This window comes from Xyrauchen texanus, chromosome 44, assembly GCF_025860055.1.
Source record: "Xyrauchen texanus isolate HMW12.3.18 chromosome 44, RBS_HiC_50CHRs, whole genome shotgun sequence".
Taxonomy (NCBI): Eukaryota; Metazoa; Chordata; class Actinopteri; order Cypriniformes; family Catostomidae; genus Xyrauchen; species Xyrauchen texanus.
The window spans coordinates 2,656,726-2,677,246 of NC_068319.1; the positions used below are offsets into that span (position 1 = coordinate 2,656,726).

The 20,521-nt window shown below is 40.1% G+C and overlaps 1 protein-coding gene across 3 annotated transcripts; it reads right to left on the reverse strand.

The window, feature by feature from the left end:
• Positions 1 to 2,250: 2,250 nt before the first annotated feature.
• mfsd14ba (major facilitator superfamily domain containing 14Ba) lies at positions 2,251 to 20,346 on the reverse strand. 3 transcript variants are annotated; one of them, XR_007969589.1, is made up of 13 exons: positions 20,043 to 20,346; positions 16,892 to 16,990; positions 15,155 to 15,217; positions 14,821 to 14,948; positions 14,605 to 14,719; positions 11,560 to 11,778; positions 10,762 to 10,875; positions 9,741 to 9,812; positions 9,335 to 9,447; positions 7,957 to 8,054; positions 7,417 to 7,571; positions 6,001 to 7,309; positions 2,251 to 5,632 (listed from the first exon to the last, which is right to left on the reverse strand). XR_007969589.1 is itself a non-coding variant. In XM_052116878.1 (12 exons), exons 1-12 carry the CDS (start codon positions 20,154 to 20,156, stop codon positions 7,094 to 7,096), a joined length of 1,506 nt encoding a protein of 501 aa, XP_051972838.1. In that variant the 5' UTR covers positions 20,157 to 20,346; the 3' UTR covers positions 2,251 to 7,093. The 3 variants fall into 3 exon arrangements, 1 of the variants encoding a protein (XP_051972838.1); XR_007969588.1 differs by having other exon boundaries at positions 2,251 to 5,816; XM_052116878.1 differs by having other exon boundaries at positions 2,251 to 7,309.
• Between the last annotated feature and the right edge of the window lie 175 nt (positions 20,347 to 20,521).

Below are 20,521 nucleotides of genomic sequence, written 5' to 3' on the forward strand. Positions count from 1 at the left end.
GGCACCCTTACCGCTTGCATCTCACAGACGGGCGCTTGACCACGCCCCCGCTGCAACACACATATCCCAGCTAAGCTGGGGTCAGAGTGAAGGGTCAGCCATGATACGGCGCCCCTGGAGCAGATAGAGTTAAGGGCCTTGCTCAAGGGCCCAACAGTGGCATCTTGGTGGTGCTGGGGCTTGAACCCCCGACCTTCTGGTCAGTAACCCAGAGCCTCAACCGCTGTGCCACAACTGCCCCTTTTTTTTATTTTTATATGAACACATAAGCAGCGTTCTAACAGGTGTTTGAGGAGTGCGCATGTGCGTGAACCATACCTGGCGACACTTCCGATTTTCCCGGGAGTCTCCCATATTTCACACCCATCTCTTGCCCCCCTCCCCATTTGTTATTTCTCCGGGGAAACTCCCGTAATTTGTATGGCCCAAACCTCGTTATATGAATAATCACATCAGTATATTATTCCAAGGTTGTCCAGTTGCCAGATCTTGTATGAATCGCATCCAAACTCGACTCATCATACACATTTCAGCCCATTTGTGACCTCAACCAGTTGCGCTGTTGATAGACGCGGAAAGTTCAATCAAGCATCATTGGTAGATGGGAGGAGAAGACTTGGAAAAAAAACTAAATATGCATGTAAATTTATCAAAGATAAAGACCAAATGTTTTAGTTTCAAGCAATGGTGTTGCCAGGAAATTACATTTGGGTGGGCCTCAACAAAAATGGATGGTCCCAGTTTTCACCCAAATATTTTTGGATCCTCATTTAACTTAACAACAGAGAAGCGGCTCATTCTTCCACACTCTTAGACATCAGAATGTATGCATTTTTAAACTATTTACTTTTGTATATATACTGTATACATCTGAAGTCAGAGAATAATCTATAATATTCTGGGTGTGCCTGGGGCTAATTTGGGTGGACCCAGGCCAACCCCAGCTCACCCTTTGGCTATGCCACTGGTTTCAAGGCCTGTTAAAAATCTCTCATGGAAGGCTGCTGTGTTTACAACAGAAATGTGTTTTGTAACTTCACTAAACTGAACAGATGAGTTCAGACCAGACCTCAGGGAAACCTCAACACTGCCATCTAGAAGTGAAGCGTTTAATTATACTGACTGAAATCATTTCAATCAATAACAACAGAGCCAAAGATTTCTGTAATTGACAATTAATATAGGGGTGTATCTCCCCTTACCACCCCCATCCCCCCAGGACTCTATACCCCTGAGCATGGCCCGCAAGCAAGCAGAGACTGGCAGCTACACACAAAAGACAACCAATTACTGTATGCCCACCTAGCGAGAAACAGTAGACTCACTGAGACTCTTGAGGATGGGGCCTTAAGCACCTGCAACAGGAGGGCTTTTTACCCCACATACTCTTTGTACAGTTATTAAAAAAACTTACATTTGATCAAAATGATGAATAATAATTTAGTCTCAAAATAAATGTGATAATTTCATGGATTGTCATTAGCCACATACATTTGAAACATTAAAAACATTATTAAATATTAGATCAAATTACCACTAAATCAAACTTTAGACACTGAATGCAATGATCTCATGGATCAGGAATATTTTGTCGAGCTGCACATATGGAGGCCTTGGAGCCACCACAATACAATCTTCAACAAATCGAAATATATTAACTTAAAATTGTAATATATGTAATTATACACACACACACAAATACAAATAAATAACCAATAAAAAAGCATACAAATTAACAATCAATGACTGTAGCTATAACATTTTTTGCTTTGCAGGGCCCCCAGGTGGCTCGGAGCCCCTAAGTGACGACTAATAGCAAGAAACTGCCCTGATAGTGACAAACAGGTGTTCAGGAAAGTACTGTGGTAGGTTTTGTTGCTATTTAGAGTTTTGGGAGACCCCTAGGGGATCTTTAGCCCTGTTGTACCCAAATACAAGGTACTTCATAGAATAAAAGAAAACGTGCTGTGGTGGTACCATGGTACACTGATGATATCTAACTCTAACACCAGGGTTAATTTCCCATATTCATTAGATGGCACTCCAAGATATTTCAGATCATGCCATCATGGTAGTAGTATAGTAGCCTACTTATTGAGCTGTAGTCATCATCACACAAGTAGCACCACAGCGCCCTCTAGCGGCCAAAGACATATTGCAGCAGACAGTGACGTCACACTTTTAGTGTTTATTCAAGATTTGTACCTATGTAGAAGATTCCCACAATACATGACAATAAATACATAAGGGTTCCTGTACATTTATTTATTTATTTATTTATTTCACTCTGTATTTACAGTCAAAGTCATACTACAAATGTACACTTGTGTTTACACTTCAGGCACCTTGTGTGTCCTGTTAAAACGACACACAAATACTCCACGTCCAAAGTTATGTAAAAAAAAGAAGAAGCTAAAATTAGTCATGAATACGTGCTTTGCGGTCTCCATAGCCGAACATAAACAGGCGAGAGACATCTCTCGGCATATTATTTAGAGTTCCAAAAATATTGCAGGTCTTGCAACATGTAAAAGTTTCTTTAATCCTATTCAATACATATACAGTACTTTACAATCCTAAAATAATGATGAATATAACCATCATTATGTTACATTTTTAAATCTGCCGTTACAAGCTGTGCAAATTCTATCATATATATACAAAAGCCAAAGTGCACGGGCCGGTCCGAGACCGAAGCGTTCCCTCCGTGGAATGTCAATTTCCACCATCTTCTCGTTAACACACAAACATTTGCGCCGTTTTAAACTTCACACAGAAAGTTTTGCATCGCTTCACTGCATGATAAATATGGCTGAGAGTTTTGACAATGCAAAACACATGGAAAAGAGGTCAAGAGTGGAGTATAAATGATGGAACGCAGAGTTTCGGATTCTATTCAGAGTTTCTACCGGGTCAAGAAAGGTTTCTGAATGCGAATACTGCGGCCGCTGGTTTGTTTGCATGGAATGTTGGATGCAAAAGGGAATAATGTGAATGTAGAGGAGGAAATACTGTGTGCGGGTCACACCGATGATGACCTGGATGTTCTCAAACTCTAATGAGACGCTCTTCAGCTCTTCACACAAAACAAATGCAAATCTAAAGCAGCCTTCTGTATATTCATACGGGTGTGAGCATGCAAAACATCTTCAGCTTGAAATATTTAAGGTTCCCATACCTTTTGACCAATGAAATTCCATGAATTTTCCATGATCAGGATTTTAAAAAATCCACTGATTCAGATTGCACTCCAGTTTCTAGCCGCTGAGATATTTTCGAGAAGAGCATAGCTAGAAACAAATGAAATCCTTGAAATCTCCAGGCCTGGAAAATCACCGTTTTTAAAATTCCCTGATAATTCCAGGTTTGCTATGCCTGTGGGAACCCTGATTATTGTATGAGAGCACACAGAATTCATCAAAAAACGAAAGAAAAGGCCACTTATTGAGGAACACCAACGATATATTAATCTCTCCGTAACAAGTTCTTGAATTATTCCAATGGATCGATTTCGGAACGATCCCAAAAAAAAAAACCCTATATCGAACGGAATGTGGCTATACATACAAAAATTATAATTTCTAAAGTAGATAAAAAAAAAATATAAAAAATAGATTTAGGTCAAATTCTCACCTCATTCCACAAAAATCCAAACCTCCAAAAAACGAGGTAGCTGCTGCATAGATGTTGGTTACTTTAAAAAAACAAACGTTCCTTTATATAATTATCCTTTCATTATAAATGTTTTAAGTAAAACTCCAACTATTCTTTCTATACTGACAGGTACGACTTCACTAAGAACTCACTTTATATTTGGGTTCATTTTGCACTATTTAAATCACTATAGAGTACCAGATCAAGTTGCACAAGAGTAATGATCCATTATTCTCCGAGAACAAGCTAAAGTCAACATGAAACGGCATTTGCATCCCATTATACTTCCTTAAAAAGGAGCAATTCCCACCAACACTCATTGGTTGAAATTTGAGCGACCTTAGAGACATCTGCAGAAAAGGAAAGTTGTTTCAGAGGCAGAGCAAGTTATTACAGATGATTTGTGCACAATAACGATGTGTTTTAAAGGAATATTCCGGGTTCAGCTCAAGCGACAGCATTTGTGGCATAATGTTGATTACTAAAAAGATGAATTTTGACTTTGAGCTTCACGTTTCTGTCTTTCAACCCTCCAACGATTGACCCCGTTGACTTCTATTGTAAGTGTCTCAATGTAACTTTGATTTTTGCTTTTGTTAAAGAAACAATAATATAATGTTTGTGGTAATTAACATTATGCCAAAATTGCTGTCGATTCAGCTCAACTTGTTTTAAACCCGGAATATTCCTTTAAGAAAGTAAAAAGTAGAGGGCAACCGATAACTAAGGTGGTGGAAATCCAGATCGTTTTTTTAAATAGATTTACAGAATGATTAAAAATTGTCTTACCCTTACTATGATGGGCACAGACACAAGAGGGTACGATAATAACCAGAATATTTAAAGAGTTGGTGCATAACACGGGACTTTTAACGATAAACATGCCTGAAACACATTGGGGACTCTTATTTTGAAATTATGGTGACTTGGCCCTGTTACAATACTTTATATTAATGCTGCGGATGCAGAATATTCCTACTTGATATCTCCGATCTCCAACCATAAATGTATTCCACTGCCAGACGCTTGGAAATTGACGTTTAAGGAAACAAAACTGCAACGCTCCCGTTAGCTTAGCGGTTGTTTGGCAACAGGTGTACGATTATCAAGAGTGTATAATTCGTGTTATCGATATTAATTATTGCAAGTGAATGTTTATCACTTATTTTGTCTATCTTCCTGGGTGCCGACATGATTGTGTGACGTCACGCACCTGCGGAGTTGAAAATATGACTTCAAGTGGCGTTCCATTGAAATTTTCCCAGTAAGAAGTTGGAAAATCCGACTTTCCAAGTTGAATGGAATGCAGCATCACCAAATTATGTTTTCAATAGTCTATATATTCACCAGGTAAAGGGTTTTGCATATGTATATTTCACCAGATTAGGTTTGATGCGGAATAAGTTATTTTATTATTATTATTATTAAGATATGATGTTGGAGATACGATGTATGTGATGAAGGGCCACATTTCCATGTAGTTCTTTTTTTGCATGCCCTGGCTTAAATAAAGTAAAAAAAACTTCATTATCTAGTCAAATAACAAAATGTGCACTGAAGTGAGGATACAAATATGGGTGAATATTTTCAACCATGAAAGATTTAGATGCAGCAAATCCCCACGAGGTGTCTGTGATTGTTTTGATTTCACCTGCAGTAGCCGCTGTTATACTCGTGCCAGCCACAAAGAAACATGGAGAAATAAAAAAAAAAACTATTGGCAACTATCGGCATCGATTTTTGCCGATAACTGATAGTCAAAAAAGCAACTATCATGGAGGAAAACAAGGAGGAATAAAAAAAACTATCGGCAACGATTTTTTTTCCAATAACCGATAATAAAAAAAGCAACTATCGTGGAGGAAAACATGGAGGAATAAAAAAAACTATCGGCAACTATCGGCATTGATTTTTTTTCCGATAACCGATAATAAAAAAAGCAACTATCGTGGAGGAAAACATGGAGGAATAAAAAAAACTATCGGCATCTATCGGCACTGATTTTTTTTCCGATAACCGATAATAAAAAAAGCAACTATCGTGGAGGAAAACATGGAGGAATAAAAAAAACTATCGGCATCTATCGGCACTGATTTTTTTTCCGATAACCGATAATAAAAAAAGCAACTATCATGGAGGAAAACAAGGAGGAATAAAAAAAACTATCGGCAACTATCGGCATTGATTTTTTTTCCGATAACCGATAATAAAAAAAGCAACTATCGTGGAGGAAAACATGGAGGAATAAAAAAAACTATCGGCATCTATCGGCACTGATTTTTTTTCCGATAACCGATAATAAAAAAAGCAACTATCGTGGAGGAAAACATGGAGGAATAAAAAAACTATCGGCAACGATTTTTTTTCCAATAACCGATAATAAAAAAAGCAACTATCGTGGAGGAAAACATGGAGGAATAAAAAAAACTATCGGCAACTATCGGCACTGATTTTTTTTCCCGATAACCGATAATAAAAAAGTAACTATCATGGAGGAAAACAAGGAGGAATAAAAAAACTATTGGCATCTATCGGCATCGATTTTTGCCGATAACCGATGGTCAAAAAAGTAACTATAATGGAGGGAAACAAGGAGGAATAAAAGAACTATCGGCAACTATCGGCATTGATTTTTTTTTCCCGATAACCGATAATAAAAAAAGCAACTATCAGCACAGATTAATCTGTAAAACCGATATAGTAAATAGGGTCAATTTGGATTTCATGTTGACTTTATACTGTAGCTTGAGACAAAAGATTTAGACTTTTCCCTACACTGCTGCATAGAATTTGTACCTTCTCACGCACACATTTCACACACCTTCACAATCAATCTGTGTCCATTTGATAATAACTGGCCTAAATAACTATGTCAGCTTTAATAACAAACATCAGGTGCTCTAGTGTCTTGGTTTGGATCCCCACAAATACTCATCATGCACTTGCAACCCGGATGCATTTCTAATCTATTCAAACCTTTTCATACCACTCAGGATATGTGACTTTAAGGCTTGTGTACAGAAACAACAGCATCTCATCCAACTACAATAAGCTTCAAGTCACCACGAGCTCCATCAACAACACACATTTACTGCACTTTGCCCAAAGATCTAAATACATGAAGAGCTCCGCATTATAACTCCAGAATCAAACCGAAGTTCCTCGAGAACCAACCAGAACGCAACTCCGTTTGCACTACAGCGTATCTGATCCCAGTTATCAAGCCCTTAGTGTATTGATTCAGTTGTGTATTTAAAGTAGAACAAAGTACAAATCCTCAATTAAAGCGATATCGGTTTATAACCGATATAAATCAGAATAAAACAGACTAAATAAATACTGCACGCTCCCAAATGTTAGTCGCTGAATGGGGGAGGGTTTGTGATGTGTTGATGCTTTCATTTCGCTATTCCAAATGTCATTTCGCTTCAGGAATCAGTCACACATTGCTGTCCTCCAGCAGAGGTTCGAAGTCTTCATCGCTCCCTGGCAGCAGGGTGTTAGTGTGGGCACCTGCCAGACTCCCGCTGGTCTTACGGCTTTGGCAGGGCGTCGCTGGCGGTGTTGGGTCGTCTGGAATGAACAGAGCGACTATAAACGCAACTACCACCGTGCAAGCGCCAAGGAGGAACGGCGGACCAGGGATTATTGACTTCTGCATGAGAAACAGACAAAAGGAAGAAGGAAGGACATATTAAATGAAGGACATTTTACAGAAGATAATGCCGAAATATTCCCATAAAACAGCCAGATGGACAGTACCTCAGTAGGGGTCTTTAGGGGGATTGCATAGTCGGGTTCGATCGACGTAATCCCGCTCAGCTCTACGTTAAAGAGGAAGAAAATGAAGCCATACAGCGCGGGACCCAAACCGTTGCAGAGACCTCGAATGCCGGTTATCATTCCCTGAACCAGTCCTGAGGAAATAAAACAAACATTAATATCTTATATACACAATATAAACTCAATTGCACATATTGTAACTATAAAAAACAACATGAAATTTAAATGGACCCTATTTGCTTTCTTAATACATGATGATCAGTGCACGTTAGTCCAAAATCTTTCATCCAAATGGAATAACATTCTCCGCCTCTGAAACGACTTTTCTGCTGATGTCATCAAGGCCAAACGGGCGAGGAAAGTAACGGTTAACCAATAATATCAAAGTCCACATTTCACGATCCAATCAAATCCCATCCTGCTTTATTTCCAGTCATTATGTCAGAACATAAAAATCGATTTCATGTTGTTTTTAAAGTTCAAATATAATACTGTGGTAAAATGAGAGCAGATTTTTACCCTGTTTATCTGGATCTGCATTGCGTGACACTAAAGTGCTCACTGCTGGGAATGTTATGCTAGACATGGCTGCCACCGCACCGGCCGCCCACATCATCCTAAATGACATCAAACATGACATCATGAAAAATGACAAATGCTTCTGGACACAGAAACAATGAACATCAAATGGATAAGATTCGTTATTTTAGCAAAAACAGAGGGCTGTTACAAGGGCTAGGCAATATAGCGTTTACCGTTTGGACACACACACACACACACACTGTGTATGACTTTCTTTCTTCAACTGATTTTTAGGAGAATATCTCAGCTCTGTAGGTCCATACAATGCAAGTGAATGGTGACCAAAACTATGAAGCTCCAAAAGCCTTTATGTGCTTTTTGGCCACTATTCACTAATCAGCAAAAATGTAATCAGTAATACTCCTGTGGTTTAATCCATGTCTTCTGATTAATATGATTTTGAGGAGTGGTGGTGGCGTAGTGCGCTAAAGCACATAACTGGTAATCAGAAGGTTGCTGGTTCGATCCCCACAGCCACCATCATTGTGCCCTTGAGCAAGGCACTTAACTCCAGGTTGCTCCGGGGGATTGTCCCTGTAATAAGTGCTCTGTATAATACATTGGTAATCAGAAGGTTGCTGGTTTGATCCCCACAGTCACCACCATTGTGTCCTTGAGCAAGACACTTAACTCCAGGTTGCTCCGGGGGGATTGTCCCTGTAATAAGGGCTCTGTAAGTCACTTTGGATAAAAGCGTCTGCCAAATGCATAAATGTAAATGTTCTGAAGTGATATGATAGGTGTGGGTGAGAAGTACTTTTTTTTTTTTTTAAGTACTTTTTTACTATCAATTCTCCCCCCTGGCCAGTAGGTGGCGATATGTACGAATAATATGAATCGCCAAAAACAAAAGAAGAAGAATGTGAAAGTGGAGATTTTTTTAGTAAAAAGGACTAAAATATTGATCTTTCTCACCCACTCCTATCATATTACTTCAGAAGACATGGACTAAACCACCAGAGTCGTTTGGATTACTTTTATGCTACCTTTATATGCTTTCTGAGTTTCAAAGTTTTGGACCCTGTTAACTCGCATTGTATGAACCTACAGAGCTGAGATATCCTTCTAAATATCTTCATTTGTGTTCTGCAGAAGAAAGAAAGTCACACACATCTGGGATGGCATGAGGGTGAGTAAATGATGAGGGAATTTTCATTTTTGTGTGAACTGTCCCTTTAATTGAAGAAGAGCAGTTTTTCAGTAAATGATCATAAGGGAGAATCATATTTAATAATTTTCATTTAGATGCACTAATTTAAAAAATACGTAGTAATAAACATAATTCTTGTAAATACTGAAAACACCTGTAACTCACCACGGCTCTGATCCTAAACCGTACCAGGCCAGCTGCAGAATCTGGAAGCCCAAACCCAACAGAACCGTGTTCTTGTTTCCGATAGTCCTCATTAATAAAGTGAGAAACAGCGTCTGAGAAAGTCAAAGTGACAGATAGGGAATATTTATAGTGCGACTTTGGATACTGACTTAGTACATGAATCTTGCTAATGTTGCCAGTTATAAAAATGAAGGCCACTTTTACTTCCACTTAAATAAAGCAGCTTTCAAAGCAACAAGTTCTGTGCTTTCAGCTCATTACAGCGCTGCCTTTATGTCATTACGTTTACCTGTGAACTTATAAAGGAATTCAATTCAACTAGACTTTCACACGCCGTCTCGCCAGCTCAACCACACAAGTGAAGAATTTTGCCTTGATTAAATACCTGAGCCACGATGGAGAGGATTCCCACCACGCCGATGAACACGGCGATCGTTTTGGGTGTGAAGTTAACGACCTGAGAGACAGAGAGAGAGGGAACGCATCACTATCAGTGTGCACCACTGGCTCTGAATCAAATGAACTGGGTTCTGTCCAGTAATGAGCCGTCATTGAGCTAACTAACCGCTGCAAACAGTCGGACTGAATGCATCTAACAATCCAAAACAACCTCAAACTGCAACTTCCTGCAATTGATACGAAACTGATTGTGTTCAGAATGGCATACTAGCATACTACATGTGTAGTACATACTATAAACTGCCTACTGTTACTTTTAAAATAGTATGTAAAACAGTATGCAGTATACACACTTATAAAAACATAAGGTCATCCAGGAATACAGTTTATAGCATACTGTACACAATATACATAATGCATACTGCAATAATAGTACAAGTAGTATGCTTCTGGCAGGGTGGAGGGCGGGGCCAGGTCGTGATGCTGCACACCCGACCCCTAATCAGGCTAATCAAGCCTCAGAGAGGGATAAAGGCCGACCGAGGACGGCAGTGCAAGAGAGAGAGAGAGAGAGAGAGAGAGAGATTTACAGACTGCCTTTATCCCTCTCTGAGGCTTGATTAGCCTGATTAGGGGTCGGGTGTGCCGCATCACGACCCGGCCCCGCCCTCAGCCCTGCCACAATGCTGTTCTGCATACTTAGTCCCACTCAGCTTAAGTTGCATGTACAATAAACATGTAAATGTTCCTCTTTTATGTCCTTTGAAATGTGTTGCAGCAATGGATAATAATCCCAGACAGAGATGTGAAGTCATCTGAGCTAATTAATCATGAGTAGGGAGTGTTAAACAATAGCAGATATTAAACATAAAGTGCCCAGCAGGATAAACAGCTAATTAAAGTTGAATCCGTGCAGACATACTGTTTAATTGGGGAAACAGGGCACAAGGGCAAACAGATAAATGTAGAATATGTTGTCCGCAAAAGCCAATAAATCAGCATCTTACCTGACGCAAGTAGAGGAAGAAGCTGGAGTACTGCCCCGCCTCGGGGAGGTACGACAAAAACACTGTTATACAGATGAGAAGAACTGTCGTGTCCTGCCCGACTTTACGCAAAGACTGTGAAGAAAACATACAAATCACGAATTACACATACAGGAACCCTAATATTTATTCAGTCTAGTTTCTTAAATACGGCTGGGACAATTTATTTGCAATTAATCTCATACTAAAGGCCCCCAAATATATATATAATAATAAAGATAGTTATAATAATATTTACAGTAAATGTAATTATCAGTCTCTGTCTGGTTAGGTCATTATTGAAAGCCAAAGGGACCGATCAACTCATCCTCATGTTGTTCCAAACGCAAACTTTGTCACGCAAAGCTCTAGTATGACATCACAAAGCTTGACATTTAGTTCATGCAATTAAGTTGTTTGGACTACTTTTCTGATGCTTTATTTGGTCTTCCTGTGCTTTGTGAATCTTGACAGTTGTGGTCACTATGAACTGTTACTGTATTAAAAAGAGCTGCGTGAAGATACTTCAAAATTTCTCCTTTTGTGTTACACGGAAGAAAGAAAGTCATGCGGGTTTAGAACGGCATGAGGGTGAGTAAATGATGACCATTTTCATTTTTAGAATTTCATTTTTAAATTCTTTTCTATTCTACATTTAAAAGTGTTTTTGTTTAGAAACAGGACAAACAGTATAGATTTATAATTGTTGCATCATATTGGTTTTCGACCATAACATAACAATGAGCAGTGATTGGATATCATCATCCTTGGTGTTCTTACAGCGAATGGGTCGGCCTGTTCCCAGGATATGGGCGCTCCCCATGTGTTGAGTCTCATTTTATCCGGTAGAGACTCTGGGACGGCCAGCAGTATGAAGCAGATGTCGGCCAGAGCGATGAGCGTCGCCAACAGCACCACCAGATTATCACCGTAACTGGCCGAGAGGTACGCGCCGATGGCAGGACTCGTCACCAGACTTGCTGCAAACGTCGCGGAAACCTGATAGGATAAAACGATATGAGCAGTAGTTCCATTTGAAAGACAAATTACCAATGAGATCACTGTAACTTCACTCCTTGACAGGAAATAGCTGGAAGAATTACAGAATACTTTAAATTACTTTAGCACTATTTTTTCCTACTCAATTTGGAACGCCCAATTCCCGCTACTTAGTAGGTCCTCGTGGTGGTGCGGTTACTCACCTCAATCCGGGAGACGGAGGACAAGTCTCAATTGCCTCCGCTTCGGAGACCGTCAATCTGCGCATCTGATCACGTGACTCGATGTGCATGACACCGTGGAGCCTCACAGCATTTGGAGACTCATGCTACTCTCCACGATCCACACACAACTCACCACACGCCCCATTGAGAGAACCACTAATCACGACCACGAGGAGGTTACCCCATGTGACTCTACCCTTCCGAGCAACCGGGACAATTTGGTTGCTTAGGAGAACTGGCTGGAGTCCCTCAGAACGCCCTGGATTCAAACTCGTGCCTTCAGGGGTGATAGTCAGCGTCAATACTCGCCGAGATACCCAGACCCCCATTGCACTATTTATTTATTTAAAATAAAGAATAAAATCAGGTAACAAAACAAAGGAAAGTGAAGTATCTTTATATTTTTTCAAATGCATTTTATAATGTATTTATACTAATTTGTGTATATATATATATATATATATATATATATATATATATATATATATATTAATGCATAAATAAAAGGAATACTTTATTATAAAATAATGAACTTGTAATATATTCTATTAATGTAATAATATTGCATTAAAAAATTATATTATTATTAATGTATTTGTAATTATTTCTAAATATATTTTACCAATTATACATATATTATATATACATATATATCATTTTTATGTTTAAATGCTTATTATGAATTTATTTCACATTCTGATATAAATAGCATAAATAGGTTAACCATTTTTTAAATATATACAGACTATATATGCGTGTGAGCGACCGAGTGTGAGCGAGTGAGTGTGAGTGAGTGAGCGAGTGAGTGAGCGAGTGAGTGAGCGAGTGAGTGTGAGTGAGTGTGAGTGAGTGAGCGAGTGAGTGTGAGTGAGTGTGAATGAGTGTGAGCGAGTGAGTGTGAGTGAGTGTGAGCGAGTGAGTGTGAGCGAGTGAGTGTGAATGAGTGAGTGTGAATGAGTGTGAGCGAGTGAGTATGAGCGAGTGAGTATGAGCGAGTGAGTGTGAGCGAGTGAGTGTGAGTGAGTGAGCGAGTGAGTGTGAATGAGTGTGAGCGAGTGAGTGTGAGCGAGTGAGTGAGCAAGTGAGTGTGAGCGAGTGTGTGTGAGTGAGTGAGTGAGTGAGTGTGAATGAGTGTGAGCGAGTGAGTGAGCGAGTGAGTGTGAATGAGTGTGAGCGAGCGAGTGAGTGAGCGAGTGAGTGTGAATGAGTGTGAGCGAGTGAGTGTGAGCGAGTGAGTGAGTGTGAATGAGTGTGAGCGAGTGAGTGTGAGCGAGTGAGTGAGCAAGTGAGTGTGAGTGAGTGAGTGTGAATGAGTGAGTGTGAGTGAGTGAGCGAGTGAGTGTGAGCGAGTGAGTGTGAGCGAGTGAGTGTGAGCGAGTGAGTGTGAGCGAGTGAGTGTGAGTGAGTGAGCGAGTGAGTGTGAATGAGTGTGAGCGAGTGAGTGAGCAAGTGAGTGTGAGCGAGTGTGTGTGAGTGAGCGAGTGAGTGTGAATGAGTGTGAGCGAGTGAGTGTGAGCGAGTGTGTGTGAGTGAGTGAGCGAGTGAGTGTGAATGAGTGTGAGCGAGTGAGTGTGAGCGAGTGTGTGTGACTGAGTGAGTGAGTGTGAATGAGTGTGAGCGAGTGTGTGTGAGTGAGTGAGCGAGTGAGTGTGAGCGAGTGAGTGTGCGAGTGAGTGTGTGAGTGAGCGAGTGAGTGTGAGTGAGTGAGCGAGTGTGAATGTGTGAGCGAGTGTGAATGTGTGAGTGAGTGTGTGAGTGAGCGAGTGAGTGTGTGAGTGAGCGAGTGAGTGTGAGTGAGTGAGCGAGTGTGAATGTGTGAGCGAGTGTGAATGTGTGAGTGAGTGTGTGAGTGAGCGAGTGAGTGTGTGAGTGAGCGAGTGAGTGAGTGTGAATGTGTGAGTGAGTGTGAGTGAGCGAGTGTGAGTGAGTGAGTGAGTGTGTGAGTGAGCGAGTGAGTGTGAGTGAGTGAGCGAGTGTGAATGTGTGAGCGAGTGTGAATGTGTGAGTGAGTGTGTGAGTGAGCGAGTGAGTGTGTGAGTGAGCGAGTGAGTGTGAGTGAGTGAGCGAGTGTGAATGTGTGAGCGAGTGTGAATGTGTGAGTGAGTGTGTGAGTGAGCGAGTGAGTGTGTGAGTGAGCGAGTGAGTGTGAATGTGTGAGTGAGTGTGAGTGAGCGAGTGTGAGTGAGCGAGTGTGAGTGAGCGAGTATGAGCGAGTGAGTGAGAGTGTGCGTGCGTGCATGTGTGTGCGTGTTTTTGTTTATAATTAGACCTGATGTTATTAACTGTTTTTGTGTTGTTTTGATTAATGTTGTTTGTTTTACTAGCCTGTGATACAGATCTTAATTTAAGTATCAATACTGATTTTGTTAGTATTTTATGCAACATCTGATGTTCCCAGTAATCTCATGTATCTCCTTCACAATCTCAGAAGAGATCTCAACAATGTCTCAAACGGTCCAAGATACTAAAGTCTGCAATCAAAAGTCAGAGATCTCAATATGAACTCAAACATTTCTCTTTAAATGATCTGAGCTTTACTGATCAGGGCAGTAATGTGTTTTTCTGAGATCGTTTATCAATATCTCAGAAAGGAGTTGCTTACGAGTCCATACGCCGTACTCCTCTCGTGTACATCCGTCACGTCTGCGATGTAAGCAAAGATCACAGAGAACGTGACAGAAAAAGCGCCAGACATGGATATCATGGCGAAGTACCACCTGAAAAACGAGATGACATTTGAATGAGAAGCCTTTATGCATTAAAACGAGACACCAGTAAATGTCTTTATTTTCATGCTTCATACAGAATCCTAAATTACCACGGACTGAGTCTCATGAGGGGAATTGGAGCACACGTGAAGAACACAGTGACCAACAGAAACGATCGTCTGCCCCAAACATCTGAAAGAGCGCCAATCAGTGGAGCGCTCATGAACGACAACAGACCCTGATGAACAAAAACAACAACATAGTCAACAAAACTCAGCCAATGTCGATCCCAGTATCTAGAGAGCATTATACATCATATAAATAAGATTCATTAAGATAATATATACTTTATACTTTAAATGTACTCAAAACATTTGTAAACAGAAAATGTGTATTGTCGAGTGATTTTGGAACAATAACAACAACAACAACAACAACATTTACCTTCACTCCCTGAATCAGGCCATTTATTAGGAAGGTGTGTTTAGGGAATGTTTCATGTAAAACCTATAAAAATGAAAAATGCACAAACAATTATTAAGTAAATAACATTTTTAATGCATTATAATTCAGTTTATTTCTCAAAAATAAGGTAGTAAAAACATTTATCAAGATCAATGTAAAGTAAAACATGCGTCAGAAGTATAAAGGTCATTTAAAGGTATGAAATCATGAGCACTCGTGTGAGATAAAGAGTTCAGTCATACAGTAAAAGCTCTTTTATTTTACATGAGGCAGGGGTGCCTCATGGGGGCAGCCATGTTTGCATCACATGACCAGCTGAATGCTTCTCACTAAATCTCAGTAACTGCCCTGTTATTGCACAATCATAATCATAACCAGAATTCAGATTTGGTGCCTAATGCGGGACTTTTAACTTTTTAACTTGAAAGAGTGGTGGTGGCGTAGTGGGCTAAAGCACATAACTGGTAAGCAGAAGGTTGCTGGTTCGATCCCCACAACCACCACCATTGTGTCCTTGAGCAAGGCACTTAACTCCAGGTTGCTCCGGGGGGGATTGTCCCTGTAATAAGGGCACTGTAAGTCACTTTGGATAAAAGCATCTGCCAAATGCATGAATGTAAATGTAACTATAAACAAGCCCAAAATACACGGGGGACACTTATTTTATACGTCTGTGCTTCCAAACAAAACACGCACTTTTACAATCATCTACAATGTCTTTCAATAAAAATACTATTACGTTAACATTGTCATATAGGCTCAATAAATACTGTAGGAGCAGTAATTCATTAACAGAAGATCATCACTCATCAATTTGTAGATCATCAGAGTTTGCTTGTCAATTGTCCGGTAATCCGGTATTATAAAATACTTATTTCCTGTTCTCTATTGACACTGTCAGTCAAAATCAACATGAAAGCAACAACCAATAAAGGTGATATACTGTCAATAAATGTTCAATAATGTCTATGCTTCATATGTGTCTTAAAAATTATATTTCATATTAATAATCGCAATTTAGCCCATAAATAGTGGCGGTGACAGGCGATACGTTACAATCCTCTTTCTAAGCCTGTCGCGATTATTAAATAACCGTCTGATCGTGGTTATTTGAGACAACCACGATTATTGGCTATTCTAATTTCAATCACATTTTAATGTTCAAATAAGGTCATTTTAAGCTAATATTCTGTATAAATGTCATGAAATGCGCGTTTGTATGTCATTCAGTTGAACTACGAGTCACTGAGCCGCTCCACTGGCATCAACCAGCTGCTGTCCAGAAGCGCTCTGATGCGCACGCCGTCAGCAGAGGCTCACGCCAAACTCTCGCGAAAATAAAAACTGTGACAGTGAACTCAAAGCGTTCATGGAGTAAAAAGATACAAAATATCGGCAACTATCAGTGTCGATTTTTCCAACAGCCAATTGTTCCAAAAAGCATCTATCGGCATTAATAAATCTGCAAAACCGATATATCGGTTGACCTTTTTTGAAATATGTCAAAGTGGCTTACATTGGCTTACACTGACACCTAGTGGCCTGGATGCTGCATCATCCAAACACAGTCGTTTTCAATAGAGGTTGACCAATATATCGCTTTTGACGATTAATCAACGTCAATAGATGCTTTTTGCTGCAATCAGTATCGGAAAAAAATCAACAATGATGGTTCCATAAAGCATGGCTGATGGTTAACTCCTAAGCAGAACTCACAGTAAGCATTGGCGTTGTGAGGAGACCCCAGGCGAAGAACTCCAGGAAGATGACCACAACAGCGTGATACACGCTGGGCTTCCCGATTCCCTGCGGCACCTGGAACATCAACAAAATAAACAGCGCATTATTAATATAATGTTTCCAAAAACAACAGCTCTCAATGGGACTCATTGGTATTCCTCTGGGGTGTATGGATACACAAAAGATAAAAGGAATTTAGTAAAAGCAAAACCCTCTTGCCTGTGATGGTTAAAATGCACTTGCCTACAAAGTTATATCATCTTCATTTGTCTTTTAAATTATAGATAAGGTGAATCCATGTCATTTAATCCTATCTGTACATAAAGCACATTTCTTAGTTTATCCAGTGAGTTCAGGTTAGGTGTAATGTAATGGATTCAGACATTTAACAAAATAACTTTGTTTCAGAGGAGTTATTTGAAGCTTTCATGGGTCCGTTAAGTTCTTTAATGGGTTATAAAGATTGAAATTGACTGACACTGAGGTCTCTAAACGCCTCCTCTCCAACCACCCCAACACCTGTCTCCTTAACCCCATTCCTTTCCACCTTCTCTAAGCCATCTCTCCGGCCGTCGTACCTGCACTCACACACATAATTAACACATCTCTACTTACAGGCATTTTTCCCACTACATTTAAGCAGGCTCGAGTAACCCCACTGCTGAAAAAACCTGCACTTAACCCCACAGATGTAGAAAACTACAGACCAGTCTCTCTCATTGCATTCATGGTGAAAACACATGAAAGGGCAGTTTTCAATTAGATCTCTGCCTATCTCTCACAGAACAATCTGCTGGATGACAATCAGTCAGGCTTCATAAGTGGACACTCCATCGAGACTGTCCTGCTGTCTGTCACTGAGTCGTTGAGACATGCAGGAGCTGAATCCAGATCATCCATCCTGATTCCACTGGGCCTTTCTGCAGCCTTTGACAGAGTCAAACATCAGATCCTACTCCCCACCATCTTTACTCTGGGCATCCCAGGAACTGTGCTTGACTGGTTTAAGTCCTATGTCTCAGGTAGGTCCTTCAAGGTAGCCTGGAGAGGTGAGGTGTCCAAGTCATATCAGCTACTTACTGGGGTACCTCAGGGATCAGTGCTTGGGCCACTTCTCTTCTCTATATACACAACATCACTGGGACCCATCATTCAAGCACATGGGTTCTCTTACCACTGCTACGCCGATGACACACAGCTCTACTTGTCTTTCCATCCCAACGACACCACAGTGACCGCTCGAATCTTGGACTGTTTGGCAGACATCTCAGCCTGGATGAAGGAACCCCACCTGCAACTTAAACCAGTGAAGACTAAGCTCCTCGTCTTTCCACCCAACCCTGGAGTTGAACACAACATCACCGTTCAGCTGGGTTCAACTACAATAACGCCTTCCAAAACAGTTAGAAATCTAGGGGTAACCATCGATTACCAACTCAGTTTCACAGACAACACCTCAAAGACTGCAAGATCATGTAGATTTACACTCTACAATATCAGGAAGATAAGACCCTTCCTCTCTGAACAAGCCACACAACTTCTTGTTCAGTCACTTGTCATAACTAGACTGGACTACTGTAACGCTCTTATTGTAGGCCTTTCTGCATGTGCTATTAGACCTCTGCAAATGATCCAGAATGCAGCAGCACGTCTGGTCTTTAATGAACCAAAGAGAGCACATGTTACACCACTCTTTGTCTCTCTACACTGGCTGCCGGATGATGCACGCATCAAATTCAAGGCTCTGATGCTGGCATACAAAACAGTCACTGGGTCTGCTCCAGCATACTTAAAATAATTTCTGTAGAGCTACGCACCCACCAGAAGCTTGCGGTCCACTAATGATGGAGTGGTGGTGGTATAGTGGTCTAAGCACATAACTGGTAATCTGGTAATCAGAAGGACGCTGGTTCGAGCCCCACAGCCACCACCATTGTGTCCTTGAGTAAGGCACTTAACTCCAGGTTGCTCCAGGGAGATTGTCCCTGTAATAAGGGCTCTGTAAGTCACTTTGGATAAAAGTGTCTGCCGAATGTATAAAAATGTAAATGTAAATGTAATGAGAGGCACCTTGTTGTACCAACTCAAAGATGCACCAAAACACTCACTGTTGTCTTCAAAAAACAGCTAAAAACACATATTTTCCATGAGCACTTAACCAGTCACTCTTAACAATTAAAATATATATATAATCTTGTTGCACTCTAATCTGTCTTGGATACTTCTTTTCTGATGCTAGTGAAACTTTGTAATGCAGCACTTTTCGTACCACTCTCTCCTTAAGATGAATCGCTTTATGATGTATTATTCCGCTTCTGTAAGTCACTTTGGACAAAAGAGTCTGCCAAATGAATAAATGTCAATGTAAATTCTATGAGCACTTATTGTCTGATCTAAAGATATAAAAGGTCAAAATATACATCCATAATATAGTAACAGGACAGAATACTGCAATAGTTATGTAATGTAATACACTGACGTGTAGCCTATATGAATGGAAATTTTGTTTATATTATTTGCAAATATGTATCTTATAAATTGTAAAGATAAATGGCATATCACGTTATTAAAAGGTCATAAACTCAACGGTTTTAGAACGCAAGTGTATGACGTCACAGACAGTGACACTAAGAAACAAAAACATCGTCACTGTTACAAATGTAACAACACAAAACATTCCATAAATATCATGAATACATGAATGAAGATTCCGAGATCTCCATGACAACAGACTGCGTAATGACAGCGCTTCAGTCTGATAAAATAGCATTCATTTATCCTCCCAAAACTACAAATATCACATATGACACGCGTTAATACACAACCAGAAATGTTACTAAGATCAAATCAGATATTTAACGATAAATGACATTATAAAAAAAAATATATAATTACAAAATTGCGTGATTTGCCTAGCTAACAGAAATGCTAACCGCGTTTAAATCGCCTAAATGTATAGATAATTTCATATTGATGCTTGTATATCCACACTATAAACAAAAATATCAACATTTGACGACATACAACGACAGATGCGTTCCAATGAATAAGTCTCAATGGAATGGTGGATTTAACGTGTAATAACCCGTTAATAACACACGACATAAGCATGCATAACATGTCTTACTGGGTTATCATTCTTCATTATAATTCTCTTGACCAGTACGACTTGGTTGGTATGTTTCGGATCTTTCTCGCCCTGGGCCATCATCATCTTCATCGTTATCTCATCACGTTGCATTTGAGTTACATAGAATCCATCCTGCTGCGTGCATATCTGCGATCCGCTGCCTCCTTCCAGCTTTAACTTCGGGTTCAGCTGTAAAAGCTGCTAAATATTAATTAAATATTTGTGTTCTCTTCTTTCAATCCATTAACTACAGACTGTGCGTCGATAAAAATGGTGCCACACGTTCAATTCCTCTCGTGTGTGTTGATGAATGCGTGAATGCAGTGCGCAGAACAGCGACTCCGTGCGGTTGTAATGTGAAACAGCAAGCAGCTGATCCTGAAACAGCGTCATGTGATTCTTTCACGCTGGTTTGCCATGGAAGAAGGAGGGTCTTGGCTGATCTGAAGTCAGTAGTTATGAAAGTTTCTCAGTGC